The sequence below is a fragment of the Hippopotamus amphibius genome, chromosome 9 (genome assembly GCF_030028045.1).
Source record: "Hippopotamus amphibius kiboko isolate mHipAmp2 chromosome 9, mHipAmp2.hap2, whole genome shotgun sequence".
Classification (NCBI taxonomy): Eukaryota; Metazoa; Chordata; class Mammalia; order Artiodactyla; family Hippopotamidae; genus Hippopotamus; species Hippopotamus amphibius.
In genome coordinates, this window is record NC_080194.1 from 130775776 (window position 1) to 130792722 (window position 16947).

The 16947-nt window shown below is 54.5% G+C and overlaps 2 protein-coding genes across 6 annotated transcripts in view; one reads left to right on the top strand and one right to left on the bottom strand.

The window, feature by feature from the left end:
* LITAF (lipopolysaccharide induced TNF factor) overlaps positions 1-8100 on the bottom strand; it is a 119557-nt gene extending 111457 nt beyond the window's left edge. For all 3 annotated transcript variants that reach the window (XM_057748744.1, XM_057748745.1, XM_057748746.1), the window contains exon 1: positions 7964-8100. In XM_057748744.1, the coding sequence (XP_057604727.1) occupies positions 7964-8012 (49 nt within the window). In that variant the 5' untranslated portion in view covers positions 8013-8100. The remainder of the gene's footprint in view (positions 1-7963) is intronic.
* SNN (stannin) lies at positions 7977-16495 on the top strand. 3 transcript variants are annotated; one of them, XM_057748751.1, is made up of 2 exons: positions 7977-8107; positions 15769-16495. In XM_057748751.1, exon 2 carries the CDS (start codon positions 15859-15861, stop codon positions 16120-16122), a length of 264 nt encoding a protein of 87 aa, XP_057604734.1. In that variant the 5' UTR covers positions 7977-8107; positions 15769-15858; the 3' UTR covers positions 16123-16495. The 3 variants fall into 3 exon arrangements, with proteins under 3 accessions (XP_057604734.1, XP_057604733.1, XP_057604735.1); XM_057748750.1 differs by lacking the exon at positions 7977-8107 and adding an exon at positions 8784-8914; XM_057748752.1 differs by lacking the exon at positions 7977-8107 and adding an exon at positions 14862-15639.
* The last annotated feature ends 452 nt before the right edge of the window (positions 16496-16947 follow it).

The following is a 16947-nucleotide window of genomic DNA, read 5'->3' on the forward strand; positions in this document are numbered from 1 at the left end:
AGCCCCGCTCCAGGAAGATCTCACATGCTGTTGAGCAACTAAGCCCGTGTGCCACAGCTATTGAGCCTGCGCTCTAGAGCCCACGTGCTGCAACTACTGAAGCCCACTGAAGCCTAGAGCCCGTGCTCTGCAACAAGAGAAGCCAGTGCCATGAGCAGCCTGCACGCATCTCAATGAAGAGTAGCCCCCACTCGCCGCAACTAGAGAAAGCCCATGTGCAGCAACGAAGACCCAATGCAGCCAATAAACAAATAAAATAAATAAATTAATTAAAAAAAAGAATAAGTTCCGAAGATCTAAAGTACAGTGGTGTGACTATAGTTAAAAATACGTTATTGCTACAAGCAACTATATGCCAATCAATTGGATAACCTGGAAGAAATGGATACATTCTTAGAAAAATACAATCTTCCAAGACTGAACCAGGAAGACATAGAAACTATGAACGACCAATCACAAGTACGGAAATTGAGGCAGTGATTAAAAATCTCCCAACACACAAAAGCCCAGGACCAGATGGATTCACGGGCGAATTCTATCAAACATTTAGAGAAGAGCTAACAGCTATCCTTCTCAAACTCTTCCAAAATATTGCAGAAGGCGGAACATTCCCAAACTCATTCTATGAGGCCACCATCAGCCTGATACCAAAACCAGGCAAAGATGTCACAAAAAAAGAAAATTACAGACCAATATCACTGATGAATATAGATGCAAAAATCCTCAACAAAATACTAGCTAACAGAATCCAACAGCACATTAAAAAAATCATACACCATGATCAAGTAGGGTTTATCCCTGGGATGCAAGGATTCTTCAATATACGCAAATCAATCAACGTGATACATCATATCAACAAATTGAAGGATAAAAACCATATGATCATTTCAATAGATGCAGAAAAAGCTTTTGACAAAGTTCAACATCCATTTATGATAAAAACTCTCCAGAAAATGGGCATAGAAGGAAATTACCTCAACATAATAAAAGCCATATATGAGAAACCAAAAGCCAACATCGTTCTAAATGGGGAAAAACTGGAAGAATTCCCTCTAAGAACAGGAACAAGACAAGGGTGTCCACTCTCACCATTATTATTCAACATAGTTTTGGAAGTTTTAGCCACAGCAATCAGAGAAGAAAAAGAAATAAAAGGAATCCAAATTGGAAAAGAAGAAGTAAAATTGTCACTCTTTGCAGATGACATGATATTATACCTAGAAAACCCTAAAGACTCTACCAGAAAACTGCTAGCACTAATTGATGAGTTTAGTAAAGTAGCAGGATACAAAATTAATGCACAGAAATCTCTTGCATTCCTATACACTAACAACGGAAGAGCAGAAAGAGAAATGAAGGAAACTCTCCCATTCACCATTGCAACCAAAAGAATAAAATACCTAGGAATAAACCTGCCTAAGCAAAAGATCTGTATGCAGAAAACTTTAAGACATTGCTGAAAGAAATCAAAGACGACACAAACAGATGGAGGGACATACCATGTTCCTGGATTGGAAGAATCAACATCGTGAAAATGACTGTACTACCCAAAGCAATTTACAGATTCAATGCAATTCCGATCAAATTACCAATGGCATTTTTCACAGAACTAGAACAAGAAATCTTATGATTTTATGGAAACGCAAAAGACCCCGAATAGCCAAAGCAATCTTGAGAAGGAAAAATGGAGTTGGTGGAATCAGGCTTCCTGACTTCAAACTATACTACAAGGCCATAGTGATCAAGACAGTATGGTACTGGCACAAAAACAGAAAGGAAGATCAACGGAATAGAATAGAGAACTCAGAAGTAAGCCCTAACACATATGGGTACCTTATCTTTGACAAAGGAGGCACGAATATACAATGGAAAAAAGATAGCCTCTTCAATAAGTGGTACTGGGAAAATTGGACAGCAACATGTAAAAGAATGAAATTAGAACACTTCCTAACACCATACACAAAAATAAACTCCAAATGGATTAAAGACCTACATGTAAGGCCAGACACTATAAAACTCCTAGAGGAAAACATAGGCAGAACACTCTATGACATCCATCAAAGCAAGATCCTTTTGGACCCACCTCCTAGAATCAGGGAAATAAAATCAAGAATAAACAAATGGGACCTCATGAAACCTAAAAGCTTTTGCACAGTGAAAGGAACCATAAACAAGAATAGAAGACAACCCTCAGAATGGAAAAAATAGTTGCCTATGAAACAACAGACAAAGGATTAACCTCCAAAATATACAAACAGCTCATGCAGCTTAATACCAAAAAAGCAAATAACCCAATCCACAAATGGGCAGAAGACCTAAATAGACATTTCTCCAAAGAAGACATACAGATAGCCAACAAACACATGAAAAGATGCTCAACATCACTCACCATCAGAGAAATGCAAGTCAAAGCCACAATGAGGTATCACCTCACACCAGTCAGAATGGCCATCATCACAAAATCTGGAAACAACAAATGCTGGAGAGGGTGTGGAGAAAAGGGAACTCTCCTGAACTGTTGGTGGGAATGTAAGTTGGTACAGCCACTATGGAAAACAATTTGGAGGTTCCTTAAAAAACTACAAATAGAACTACCATATGATCCAGGAATCCCACTCCTGGGCATATACCCAAAGAAAACCATAATCCCAAAAGAAACCTGTACCATAATGTTTATTGCAGCACTATGTACAATAGCCAGGACATGCAAGCAACCTAAATGCCCATCAACAAATGAATGGATAAAGATGTGGCATATATATACAATGGAATATTACTCAGCTATAACAAGGGATGAGATGGAGCTATATGTAATGAGGTGGATAGACCTAGAGTCTGTCATACAGAGTGAAGTAAATCAGAAAGAGAAAGACAAATATTGTATGCTAACTCATATATACGGAATCTAAAAATGGTACTGATGAACTCAGTGACAAGAACAAGGACGCAGATGCAGAGAATGGACTGGAGAACTCGAGGTTTGGGAGGGGGCGGGTGGTGAAGGGGAAGCCGAGATGTAGCGAGAGAGTAGCACAGACATATATATACTACCAACTGTAAAACAGATAGTCAGTGGGAAGTTGTTGTATAACAAAGGGAGTTCAACTCGAGGATGGAAGATGCCTTAGAGGACTGGGAAGGGGAGGATGGAGGGGACTCGAGGGAGGGTGGGGGGGGAGTCGAGGGAGGGAGGGAATACGGGGATATGTGTATGAAAACAGATGATTGAACCTGGTGTACCCCCCAAAAAATAAAAAAATAAATAAATAAACAATTACATATGACGGCTCTTAAAAAAAAAAAAAAACAGATGATTGAACTTGGTGTACCCTCCCAAAAAAAATAAATTAATTAATTAATTAATTAAAAAAAAATACGTTATTGCATACTTGAAAGCTGCTGAGAGTAGATCTTAAACATTCTCACCAGATGCACACAGGTGCTTGCACGCGCGCACACACACACACAGGAGGTAACTATGTGAGGTGACGAGTATGTTAATTATCTTGATCTGGGTCGTCATCCTGCAATGTGCGGTACATCAGAGTGTCACACAGCACACTTTAAATACATGCAAATATATTTGCCAATTATTCCTCAACAATGTCGGGGGAAAAAGGAGAGCTGATGACACACAGAGGAGAAGGCATGTGAAGACAGAGGCAGGGGCTGGAGTGATGCATTGACAAGTCAAGGACTGCCAAGGGTTGCTTCCACCACCAGGAGAGGAGCAAGGCGCAGATCCTTCCCCAGAGCCTTCAGAGGGAACGCGGCTCTGCCAGCACCTTGATTTTGAACGTCTAGCCTCCAGAACTGTGAGAGAATACGTTTCTGTTGTTTGAAGCCATCCAGCTTGTGGGAATTTCTTCCAACAGCCCTGGGAAGCTAATATACTCTCTTAATAAAGTTAGTAAGAAGAAACTAACATAAAAAAATATACTTGGAGGGTAAAAACCATACAAAAAGGAAAGCAGGGAGTAATGAAGACAGGACCCAAGGCAATGGGGACCACGTGTGGGGGATGGGATGGGAAAACCTCAAGATTGGACATTGGCCATTGTTAGGGTCCTAGCTTTTGATTAATGGGTTACATGGTGTGTACTGCATGATTAAAATAACTGCACATTTTTAAGAAAAGCAGGTCATGCAAGGACAAAAGAGAATAAGCCGTCATCAGCCCATCATTCTCTGTACCTGAAGTTTCATCAAAAAATTCTTAAGGGATTTCCCTGGTGGTGCAGTGGTTAAGAACCCACCTGCCAATGCAGCGGACATGGGTTCGAGCCCTGGTCTGGGAAGATCCCACATGCCACAGAGCAACTAAACCCATGCACCACAACTACTGAGCCCGTGTGCTTCAACTACTGTAGCCCGCACACCTAGAGCCCAAGCTCTAGGCAACCAGAGAAGCCACCACGCTGAGAAGCCCACGCACTGCAACAGAGTAGCCCCCGCTCTCTGCAACTAGAGAAAGCCTGGGTGCAGCAACGAAGACCCAACGCAGCCAATAAATAAATAAATTTTTAAAAATTACTTAAAATCAAAATAAAAGGGATTCCTGCATGGCTCATGGTCTGCTTGCCTCCATGTCTGTGACAGGGAGCCCCTGCCCCTCACCTTACTCTTTCCCTTTTCCCCTCGCGCATGCACTGTCTGACAAGCCCTGTAGTGGACTCATCTCTGTGTTTATCATCTGTCTGCCCCCAGGAGACGGTAAACCCCAAGAGGGCTGAGTGTCCCGTCTGATTCACAGCTGTCTCCCTGGACCTAGCACAGTGCTGGGCACAGAGGAGGTGCTCCCTAAAGACCGGCTGAATGAATGAAAAACTGAGGGGATAAATGAATGATTTAGTGAATGGGTGATTAAGCGGCTCTGGTGCTCAGGGGTACGTGTGTGTTTGGGGGGGGTGGGGACCGCATGTGGGAATGCAGGCCAGGCTCAGGACCGGGAGCACCCTGGGGCAGCCATGCCCTCCCCCCTCCCCGAGGCTGCCCCTCATCACGCTGATAAGACAGACTCCAGGAATGAAGACCAGAGCCAACCCAGGCCCCCTCAACCCACGACAACCCAGCTGGACTTTTCTGGTTGACACAGGAGCCCACGGGACGTCTCCACCCCAGCCAGGGGCTCTATCTGGTGCTGCAGTAAGAGGACTGGGCTGTGAGCGGCTGTGGGGTTCACCTCTGGCAGGTTCCCACTTCAGCCATCTGTCTGCCACCATCTGCCCTGCTTTCATCTCCCCGAACCATCTCCAGTTACTTCTGTTACATTTTGCTTTAAATTAACTCATTTTTTCCCCCTGAATAGACAGATTTAAAAAGGAATGGGGGTGGGGGGGGGAGGAGAGTGGAATTCCCTGGTTGTCCAGTGGTTAGGACTCAGCACTTTCACTGCCATGGTCCCGGGTTCAACCCCTGGTGGGGGAACTAAGATCCCATAAGCCATGCCAGGAGGCCCCCCCAATTTTTTTTTAATAAATAAATTTTAAAAACTGGTATGTCAGCATCAAAAAATGGAAAAGCAGTATCTGTGCCAAAAATAGAAAGTAACATACACTGCAGAAGAACAACACGTTGTTCAATTCTAGATCAAGAGTATAGCTTGCCCAAGACTGTCAGCCTGAGATCTGCTCCCTCCAGGTTATAAGGGGTCCAAGCCAGTGCTAGAGAGAAGTTAAAGCCCCCTACCAGCAAGGGAGGACTTCTCTCCTCGACCAGGATTGCTGTGTGATTCAGAGCTAAGTGATGCCCTCTCGATGTCTCACCTAACCTCGCCCTGCAGAACTCACCAGTGGCTCACCTCTCACCCTTTGGGGAATTTCCCTCTGGCCAAGCAGTTTTCATTTCATTTTTGGGCCTGGAACCCTAAGAGCTGTAGGCTGGCCAGGGAGGCCCTGCTCGAGTCTCCCCGGAGGCTGGCTGAGGCCTCTCTACTCCCCAGCAAGTTCCTCCCTTGTCCCAGCCCCTCTGGCACCCCAAGGGAAGCAGGCACAGGGCCAGGCTGGCACAGGGCAGGCCCAGCTGGGCCCCAGCAAGCCCCAGGAAGCCAGGGTGAGCTCAGTCCTTGCCCTTAATTATCTTTCTGGCTAATGAGCATCTGAAAGCCTCCATGTCATCTATAGGAGGACCCCTGGGACGCTGGGGGCAGGGTGGTTCTACGGGCCAGATGTCACCAATGCAGGGAGGTGGTAGGCCCCCCCCGCCCCCGCCCCACGAGAGAGAGGAAATGGGCTTGGGGAGGGGAGCTGTACTTCCTGCCTCTTTGTACGGGAGCAAGCTACGGCTGGGGCAGGCAGTTAGGGTGGCGGGTAAGTGTAGGACTCAGCTACTGTACAGGACCAAATCCAGGCTTGGTGTGCACCACCTGTGACCTTTAGCAAATGCATTAGCCCCTTGCTGCTCAAAGTGTGGTCCCCAAGCCATTAGCACCACCTGGAAGCTTGAGAGAAATGCAGAACCAAGGGCCCTGAGCTACTGAGTCAGAATCTACGTTTTAACAAGACCTCCTGGTGATTTCTGTGCATGTGTACCACTCTGTGCCTTAGTTTCCCCATCTGTAAAATGGGGATTAAAATGAGTTTATGCATACATCGTGCTTAGAACAGGATTTGCTATTATTATTCATTTGTTGTTATTGTTGAAGCCACTCACTCAGGGCTAGAGGGATGGCTGGACCCAGTTGGGCTATTCCCAATCCCCCACCTCTCAGCACCCCAGCGGTGGGTTGTCACTGTGAAGACCAGGAGCCTGAGGCTCACAGAAATTCAGTGATGTGGTCAAGATCCAAATGGGGAAGCCCAGGTCGAACCCCATTACTGTCCATCCCCACTACTAATGTTAAGAGTGAATGGAATTGCTTCCTCCGCACCAAGCACTTGTGGTGCTCACAGCCACCCTGTGAGGTCAACTTACTGCCACCCCCATTTTTCAGATGATGAAACTGAGGGACAGAGAGGTTAGGCTGCTTTTCTAAAGCTACCCAGCAGGAAAGGCTGCACTGCACCCAGGGGGTCTGACGCTCACCTTCTATGCTATGCTGCGTTCCCCCTCACCATTTTTATCTCCCAGAACCTTTTCCCCCCAAGTGTCCCTGCTTCCCCTGTCATCTCTTTGTCAACCCTGGCTCTGGGGCTCTGAGCCTGCTCCTCCCATATGCTCACCACTAATGAGGTCTTTGGCTACTTGAGGCTGGGACCACAGAGGCCGCTGAAACTGGCTCTGTGGGAAGAACCTGCTTCCTTTCACCCTGGGCTCCCAGGTGTGGCTAATGTGGCAGGAGCCTTTGAGGGAGGCATGGCGCAGCCTCAGGAGTAGCTGAGCTGTCTGGCTCTGGCCTCTGGGGAGCTGGCCTGGAGCTGGAAGCCCCTCTGCCTCTCTGTCCACTCTTACTTAACCCCCAGCTCACCTCCTGGGCCTGGCCTCTTGGCTAGGGTGCAGCTGGGCTAGACCTAGAGGTCTGCGGTCTCCCCATTCATTCCTTCACTCAACATGCATGCATCATATACTCTTGCAAATGTACAATTTCGCAATGCACAGGCAGGAAAATAACAAAGGGGACTGCGCTAGGTGGAGATCAGGGAGGGCCCTCTGAAAGACGGAGTTGAAGAATGTTTCAGCTGAAGGAAACAGCATAGGCAAAGGTCCAGAGGTGGGAAACAGCTTGGTGCATTTGAAGCAGGAAGGAGAGACCAGCAAGCCTGGAATGGAGCGAGCAAGGAGAACGTGTCGACTATGGCCTTGAGAGCTAGGCCCTCCATCTTTTCCCAGAGGGCTCTGCTTGAGGCTGGCGAAGACATTTCCAGGCAAGACTCCCAGCTCCCAGGATGAGGGGCTCCACCTGCCCCTCCTGCCTTCCAAGCCAGAGGCGCAGGACCCACCCTTGCCCCTCTTAGGGGCCCCGGCTGGCCACAAGGGGGAGTGTCCTCCTGTTGGACCGCCTTCTTGGGTGGACAAGTGGACTAACCGGCAGTAATTCCCAGGCAGACAGGCGTGGCGTCCAATCCCGCCTTCATTATATGCGGGCTGTGGTACTTCAGTCCTTTGGAGCTTCAGCTGCAAAATGAGTAGCTCCTCCTTTCCTGGTTGTCTCCATGAAATGTGTTGAGAGGTGAGTACAGGGCATAGCTCTTGGTGAGGGCCTAATCGCGGGGTTATTACGTTAAATACCCATGATTATAAGAGGCCAAGAGACTGCAAATTCCCCACAGCTTCAGCCCGCAGCAGAAAGAGAGCTACGTGAGGGCAGGGTCCTTGTTTGTCTTGTTCGTGGCCGTGCCCGCGATCACTGGTGTACCCGGCACTTGGTCGGTGTTCCCTAAATGTTGAATGAATGGATAGATGGATGATGAATTAACGAACTAATAAACGAGTGAGTGACCAGCCCCCTCCCCGAGGAAGGACATTTAATTCAGGGTTCCTGCCTGTCCTTTGCTCCTGCCCGGGATGCTGCTGCTCCCTGCTTCCGGGAAGCGCGCCACACTCTTACCTGCCCTGCGCCTCAGTTTTCCCCTCCGTAAGCTGGCAGGAGTGAGGGCAGCCTCTGGGGGCTGGAGGGAGCGCTCCCGGCCCGGGGCCCCGCACCCACCCGCCCAATCGGCGCACGGAGGCCGAACCCGCCCCCCGCCCCCAGTTCTGCCAGCTGCACTCAGCCCCCGCCCCGCCTGGGCGGCCCGCCCCACGCGCACGTGACCCCGCCCCGGGCCGCCCCGCCCAGCCGTCCCAGCGCGGGCTACCATTGGCTATCCTAGGAGGGCCACGCCCCGTATGGGGCGGAGCCGGAGATGCCCCGCCCGCCGCAGAGCGGGGCTCCTGCGTCCGGACGGTGCGCGGCGGCCGGACCGGGCTGGCGGGCGGGCGGAGCCGGGCCCGCGGGGCTGCTGCGGAGCGATCGGGCTGGGCTGCGGGCGGCGCCATGGTGAGCTGGGCCGACCTCGCCGGGCGCTCGGGCCCGACGGGGGCGCTGAGGAGGGGAAGGGGCCGCCCCGGACTAGGCGGGGGCGCGCGCGCGCGGGCGCGCGCGGCGCCTCGGCCGCGGGCCGGGGGTCTCTGCGGCGGGGGAGGGGCAGCCCGGGAGGGGGCGCGGCTTCGGGGGGAGGGTCTGTTCCGGGGGGCCGCGCCCTCGGGCGGGGGTTCTTTGTCCGCTGCGCTGCGGCGAGATCGGGACAAAGGAGGCGGCGGGGGGCGGGGGGCGGCGGCGGCTTTGCAGGGAGCGGGTGTTCCCCCTAGCCCAGTGCCTGCCCCTCAGCGCGGCCCGCAGTTCTGCGCCCCAGGCCGGCTGCGGGGCTCCTCTGGACACTTAGGGATTTTTAAAAATAACAGGAGGCGGGGAGCCTGGCAGCCTCCAGGGTGGTCAGGAGGGCTCCAGGGGGTAGCAGTGGGGGTCCTGGCGACGTCTGGCGCCCATTTCGCAGGTGGGGAAACTGAGGCTGGGCTGCGGCGTTTGGTGCCCGGTTCCGTCGGCGGTGACTGTGCGGCGTGGGCATGACTGGGTCTCGTGGTACCCCCGTCCTCCAAGCTCCCCCCTCACAGTCAAGCCGACTGGAGTTGCCTCTCCAGCTGTCGTTCCCCCTACAGCTGTCGCCCCCTGGGCCGAGCCCGTTCCTCCCTCCAGCCTCGCTTAGCTCTTTGGTAAAGTTGGGGAGACGACGGAGTCGCCTGGCAGGGTTAAATGAGAGGGTGCGTGGAGCGCGGCTGGCACTGCGCCTGCACGTCGCCCGCGCTTGGCACGCGGGAGCTGCCCGGGCGCTTATCATCCTTGTGTCCCCAGCATAGAGCCCTCGGCCCCAGCCACCCAGACTCTTCGCATGGGGGCGGACTGGGGTTCACTTGGCCCCCTTGGCGCCTCAGGCAAGGGAGCAGGGAGATGGGAGTCAAATAATATGACATTTTAGTGTCAGAGTTGAAATCCCGGATTCTGGATCCAGGCTGCCTGGGTTTGAATCCCTGCGCAGTTACTTTTGAGCTGTGTGACCTTGGGCAATTGATTCAACTTCTCTGAGCCACAGACTCTTTATCTGCAAAGCGGGCATAGTACTAACTCTAGGGTTGTTTTGCTGCTGAAAGGAGATGATCTGTGTGAAATGCCCAGTGTCTGGCACACAGTAATCATTGCCAACTTCTGCAGAATCTACTGTTATTACCAAAGTTGTTTGGCAAGTGGCTGACCCTGGGGCAGCCCGTGAGAATGGCCAGTGGCTGATTCACAGGGTGGGGGCACAGGAGACTTGGACTGACCTTGGGGCAGTCCCTGGGGTTCTGCCTGCGCCAGCTTCCTCTTCTGCACAGGGGAACCTAGGGGGTTCTGGTGCGAGTTTCCTCTTCAGGAGGACCGTGGTGTAATGGGTGGGTGGTGGAGGGTGAGGTGACACTGGCCACAGAGCCGGGCACAGCCCAATAACTGTTAATTTCTCATCCACATCCCTGCTGTTCTTGCCCTGGCATTTGGAGGGCAGGGGCCCGTGTGATGCCCTCTTGGGTCCCAGCGCCTGCTCAGCCTGCCCCATCCTCCCCACAGTCCTGTTTGTGATCAGAACCTGGGCAGGAAATGTTTCCGGGTTTGTGAACTGGGGTTCCCTGAAGAGACAGCTTGGTCTCTTGGCACACCTGGCAGATGGCTTTGTTGGGGAAGGGGGCCTGGCATAACCCCTGTGAAGGTGGTGGGTCCCCTGTAAGCAGGGCAGCCCCAGAAGGTCGAGGCTGTGGCGGGAGGGGGTGGGGGGTGATGAGCTGGTGTCCAGCTGGGCCAGGTGACACTCGTGATGTGCCCAGTTAAGCGAGAAGAAGGTGGCAGCGTGTCCCTGAGGAAGGCGCCATTTGTGGCACTGGGCCTAGACCAGCCTCTGTACCCTCCTGGGAGTAGGTCCCTCCGGGGGGGATAAGGGACGACCCTAAGGCCTCACTCTCCTCCCTGTGACACCCAGCAAGCTGTGGTGCCTGGCGACACACAAACCTGGTGGCCCCACAGCCCTTCTGTTTTCATATTTCTTATCATTTCTCAGCCTCCCCACAACCTGGCTGGTGAGGTCAGGGCCTCATTCCCATTTTTGCAGGCTGAGAAACTGAGGCCAATAGGAGCAACCTGCTTGGCTGGGTCACAACAGCTCGCAATAGTGAGTGGAGGGGTGGGATGGGGCAAAGGAGGGGACTCAGATCTGCTCTGGTGCTGGCTGGGGCTCCACTGGGCCTTCAGTGTGTGAAGGGACCTGTGGAGTGGGGTTAAGGCTTCATTTTGGGGTCTGCCGAAAAGGCAGGGGTCACTAAACCCAACCTCACATTGGGGAAGACCTAAGCTGTGGGCCTCCGAGGACAGCAGGACAGTGGGAGATGCCTGCCTTAGCTCGCTGGTGGCCAAGGCAGGGACTGTCCTTTTGAACCCATTGGTGGGGGGCCGGAGAGGGGAGCTCAGAGAGGTGGCATCTGCAGATGCTGGGCTTTAGAGCTTGTTTATCCAGGAGCAGTGAGTGAGATCTGAGGAAGGCAGAGCAGGAGAGCGGAGGGAGGGTGGAGGATTGGCAATGTGTGTTTGGGGGACCCAAATGGCCTTGGGCTTCCAGTGCCAGCCTTCATCCTAACTGAGGGAGCTGGCAAGGAGATGCTACAGAGGTTGAGGGGAGCATGGCCGGCTGCCCACCCCCCCGAGTGCCCGGAGACCAAAGGCTTTGGCTGTGCTCTGGCTCCCAGGCTGGCCTGACCCTCTGCACTTGGAAGACCCCTCCCTTTGTTCTGCTGGGCGCCACTTCCAGGTCCCATCCTCCATTTTTTTGTCCAAGTTCACTCTTGGACGGAAAGTCCATTCAAGCTCCCTGCGCCTTAGTTTCCCCATCTGTGAAATGTGGATGGGAACGGTGAGCAGTGCCACCAGCCACAGGCTTGTTGGGAGGACTAGATGATGGTTGGAGTAAGTGTTAACTACTTTGATGATTGTTCTGAGGGGGTCCAGGTTTCCCATGTGCCATCCTGGGCGCCCATGTGCCGTCCTGGGCGTCTGTCCAGCCCCAAGCTGTGGTCCTCTGTGTCCCACCCCGTGTGCTTTCCTGGATCAGGGTGAGGGGTCAGCTGACTTGCAGGAGACATCTTAGCTCCAAGGGACAGGAGGGAGGCCCTGAAGAGGTGAAGCAAGGGGTGGGGTCCAGCCCAGGCCAAGAAGGTTCAGGGGGAACTGGCCAGCCGCCCTCATGCTTAAGGGTCCTCTGGGATCTGCACCTTGGTGGCATCTTCCTTCCCCTCCCCACAGCATGTGCGGGGACAGCTGCCCGTTCATGGGCTCAAGCCAGGCCTGCCCAGGACCCACGTGCACACATGGCTTCTGCCCCCACGCTCAGGCTGCAGCCTGTCCTTCCACACAGGCTGCCAGCTCCCTTGGGAGGGACCCGTGGTGGCTTCGAGATTCGGGGGCATTCAGGGGTGGGGGCTGCCGCCTGTGATCCCTGTGCAGGCAGGGTCTCCTCTGACTGCTGCCTCCCAGGGCTTGGCGTGGTCAGTCAGCAGACATTTATTAAGCACCTGCTGTGTGGTGGTAATAGGGCCAGGGACCCAGCAGTGGGCAAGATGGACAGTGCCCTCCTGTAGGCTGAGTCCACTGCAGGAAGGAGGTGACAGCCAGGGAAACACCTTCTGTGACCCAAGGGGATGTCAGGTGGCAAAGAGTGCCAGGAAATAAGAGGAGGTAGTACAAGACCACGGCTGGGGGTAGGCGCAGGGGCGTCTGGAGCCTGGGTGATTTGGGAAGGCAGCCCCCAAGAGTCACCTTCTGAGAAAGTCCCGTCTGATGGGAAGGAGCCAGTCACGGGACACTCAGGGAAGCACACTCCAGGCAGAAGGAACAGAAAGTGCAGAGGCCTTGAAGTGGGAAGCAGGAAGGTGTGAAGAAGCTGGGGAGGCAAGGAATTTGGATTCTCAGCCGGTACCAGGGAGGGTTCCAAGCAGGGGATGACGTGATCAGATTTTTTAAAAGATCAGGTCTCAGGAAATACTTGCTGAGTGAATGAAGGAACAAACACACATTCAGGGGAGGGCAGGGACCGCAGCCCAAGTGTGACTGGCCTAGTCACCTGTCTCTGTGCTCACACGGGGGAGAGGCCCATACCTGGCTCTGCGCCCTCCTCCTGGCCTGGGGTGGGGGCAGCAGATAGGGTTTTAAGGTCACCCCTCCTCTCAGAGGGTCCTTGGAGCTGGGGCTGCTTCTGCCTCAGTCTGTTCATTGGTCCTGGGACTGCTCGTTCCCCCCAGGACCTCGGGGGCACCTCCTGGGTTCCTCAGCTGGTTTGGCCCCTGGGGTCCCCCCCTCCCCAGGTCTTGCTGCCATTGTCTGATTTCTCACTTCCTGTCCCTGAACCCCCGCCATCCCCCACTCCCCAAACACACACACTTCCCCTTCCGAATTGATAGTGACTTGCCTTCCTGTCCAGGAGTCCAGGGGGGAGGACAGGCGCCCCCGCAGGCGCTGGACACGAGGGCCAGTGCAGAGGGCGAGGCAGGGAGGGGCAGACAGCTGGGTGTGCTCCTGGGCGGGAAGAGAGCATGGGGGTTGGGACAGGTTCCCCCAGCTGCAGCCAGCAGGCTCTCCCGGGGTTGGCGGGGGGGGGGGGGTCACCTGTCCCATCTGGAGGCCTGAGAGGACGGGCTGAACAGGGCTGTGGGAGCTGATGGTAGCCCTGATGGTGGCAGGGGAGAGGCCAGGAGGACGTGTGCAGGGCCACTCTCGGAGCACACGGGGGGGCAGGTGCCAACCTGATGGCCCTGACAGAAGCCAGGGCTGCAGACTGAGGCTGGTGCCCTGGCGGGGAGGAAGGGAGTGCAGCCACAGGAAGAAGAGAACTTCCTGGACCGCAGGGTCAGGAAGGCTCCCTGCCTGAGCTGGAGTTAACCAGGGCAGCCTCCACATGTTGATGTTTGTCTGGGATCTTTGGGGAGCTGTTCCGAAGGCGAGAGGTTTAGCAGCATCCCTGGTCTCTGTCCACTCCATACCAGTAGTAACCCCTCCCCGGTTGTTAGAAACAAAAATGTCTCCAGATGTTGCCAGATGCCCCCTGCGGGGCATGGTTGCTTCTTGAGAACCACTGAACAAGGGTAAGGGGAGCAGAGCATTTGGGCAGAGGGACCTGGCTGGGCAAAGGCCTGGAGGTAGGAGGGAGTGTGGGGTCAGCGGGAGAGGAGCCGGGGTGGAGATGCTTCATGTCAGGTCCTGTAGGTCACTGTAATGACTTGGGGCCTTTCCTCTGAGTGACAGGGGCACTGGCTGCAGTGGCCCCCACAGGTGGACCAGGGAGCCTGTTGTGATGGCAGCAGCTTGACCCTGGAGGTGGTAAGAAGGGGACAGATTCCAGGGGTATTGCCCCCTGCTGCCCAGGACCCCTCTGCAGGCGCGGGCGTGGGAGCAGGGCAGAACTCGGGGGTCTGTAGAGTTTTCTCAGGGCCTGGTCCCTGGACAGACTCAGAGGCGTTGACTTCGCTGCCTTTGACCTTCAGGCAAACCTGGCCCTGGGGTGGGGGTGGGGGGGACTCCATGGTGTGAAGAATCATTTCTAATTAAGGCTGCCATTGCTCAAGGATGGCAGGTTCCATCCTGTTTGGAGGGAAAACCTTCTCCTTCCAACCATGTCCACCTGCGCTGATGTCCATCTGCTCCAAGAAAATGGATTCAGACAGCTGAGTGCCGACTCTGTGCCCACCCTGTGCCCAGGCGTCACAGGCATCCTCATAACCACCTGGGTGTTAGTTGCTATTATTTGCTCCGTTTATGGTCAGGCAGGAGAAATTAAAAAGTGCAAGGTCTTGGGACCCAGGGGAGCCACCACCTCCAACTGCTCGCTGTCTGGGCCTTGGGGCACATGCACCCCCTCCCCGCCCCCACCCAAACCAGCTGATCTCCTGCTGCCACCCTCAGCTCCTCTCACTTGCCAGCGGGTCCTCCTGCCTTCAGGGCTTTAGCAGACGGTGTACCCCTGCCAGGAATGCTCTTCAAGGGCTTGCCTTCCTGCACACCGCAGCATCAGCATCACCTGAGTATCACCTGCCCCACCCAGTTTAGCATCGAGGCACCTGGTGCCCTGTGTTCCCAGCATTACTTCCTGCATTTGTAGCAACAGGTGTTTGGCGCATGGACCCATCTCTCTGGCTCCTGCACCAAGACGCTGAGCCTGGTGAGAGCAGGGCCTGGTCTGTCACACTCTCCCTGGCCCTCCTCAGAGCTCTTCCCGAGCAAAGTCAGCTACAGCTTCTTTGTGGGCAAAGGCTGTCGTGGGCTGCACCCTCTCACAGGTGTTCCGGAAGACTCGTTGAGCTATATATGTCCCCTGTTCACGAGAGAGGCTGATGTCATTTCCCTGCTTTTGAATCCCTCATCTCTGGCTGCCTTGAAGCATCGGCTCCTTTCAATCCTTGAGCAGTTACTGAACACCTAGTGGTGCTGGGCTTCTACAACAGTCACCTTAAACCCTCGGCCTCCACTGCAGTGGGGTCACAGGTCTTGGGTGCCCCCTCTCCTGCTTCTCAGGTTCGTGGCTGAGCGAGAGTGACTGCCTGTCTGGTAGCAGAGGCACTGAAGGTATTAAATGGAAGCAGCTGGGGTGAGCGAAGAGCATGCTCGTGGCATCACGAACAAAAAAACAGCAAACACCAACCAGCCTGTTTTTCACTAAGGTGAGGGCGGGACGGTCAGGCTTAAGAACGATTAAGAACAGACCCCATGGAAGAGCCAGCCTGAGCATGTGAGCTGTCCGCGTCCCCAGCGGAGTCCCCAGTGGAGCCTCATCTTGCTTTGTCTTTCAGGGCTCTGGCGTGCAGTCTGGGTCCCAGCCTCGCTGAGCCCCCCCCCACGTGAGACCTGCCTGCGGAGGAAGCCCCCCCCACGTGCTGACCATGTCTATTACGGACCACAGCCCCACCACGGGTGTGGTCACCGTCATCGTCATCCTCATTGCAGTTGCGGCCCTGGGGGCCCTGATCCTGGGCTGCTGGTGCTACCTGCGGCTGCAGCGCATCAGCCAGTCGGAGGACGAGGAGAGCATCGTGGGAGATGGCGAGACCAAGGAGCCCTTCCTGCTGGTGCAGTACTCAGCCAAGGGACAGTGCGTGGAGAGGAAGGCCAAGCTGACCCCCAACGGCCCCGAAGTCCACGGCTGAGCCGGGATGCGGAGGCTCCTGGGCCCGTTTGCAGCCAGCCGAGAGGCGTGGGAGGGGCGAAACCACAGACATGCTGCCGTCTGAGAGGAAGGGTTGACACCTGCTGGCATGGCCTCGCCGGGCTTTGTCCTCGCATGCACTGACTCCCGGGGTCCCAGCGGTCCTGAGCCAGGGCTCGTGGCCCCGGGCAACCCCTTGGCCTCCTGGTGGGGCTGCCCATTGCAGGCAGTGGGCAGGCCTGACCTTGCTGGGGCTCACGGCCCCACAGCGCTTTTGTTACTTGAATGTTTAGCTGAGCCTGTTTTTGATGGAGCTACTACTGTAATGCGTGAACTCACAAGCCTGTGAACTGTAAATAGGCCCTCCAAGCACGTGCTTAAGCCTCTTTTGCTGATCTTTTAAAATATCACGTAGAGCACATGGGACTGTCCGTATTAACGCTGAGCTGAGTCAAGGCAGTGGGGGACGTGTAAGGCCCACATTGCACTAGGGAAGGGGGCTCTGATACACGTGAGTGTATGTAGAGGATGTGACATATCGGCTTTGAGTCTCGCAGCTGCCCTGCTGTGGTGCTCTGGCGATTTCTGCTTTGTGAGCGATGGATGGGAGCAGCAGCACGCCCCGCCCCCTGCAGCTCTAGGTAGATTAGGTCCTTCAGTGCCAGTTCCTGTTGCTAGTGGAGCGACTGCAAGGAAGCTACTGCAGCTGCTTGGGAGCCGGTGAAGGACGAGTCAGGGCAGGAGTCCCGAGTCCTGAGGCTGCCAGGCGTCCTAGTGGCAGAGCAGTTCCCACCCCGTGGCCTTGCGCGGGCTGAGCACCCCGCCC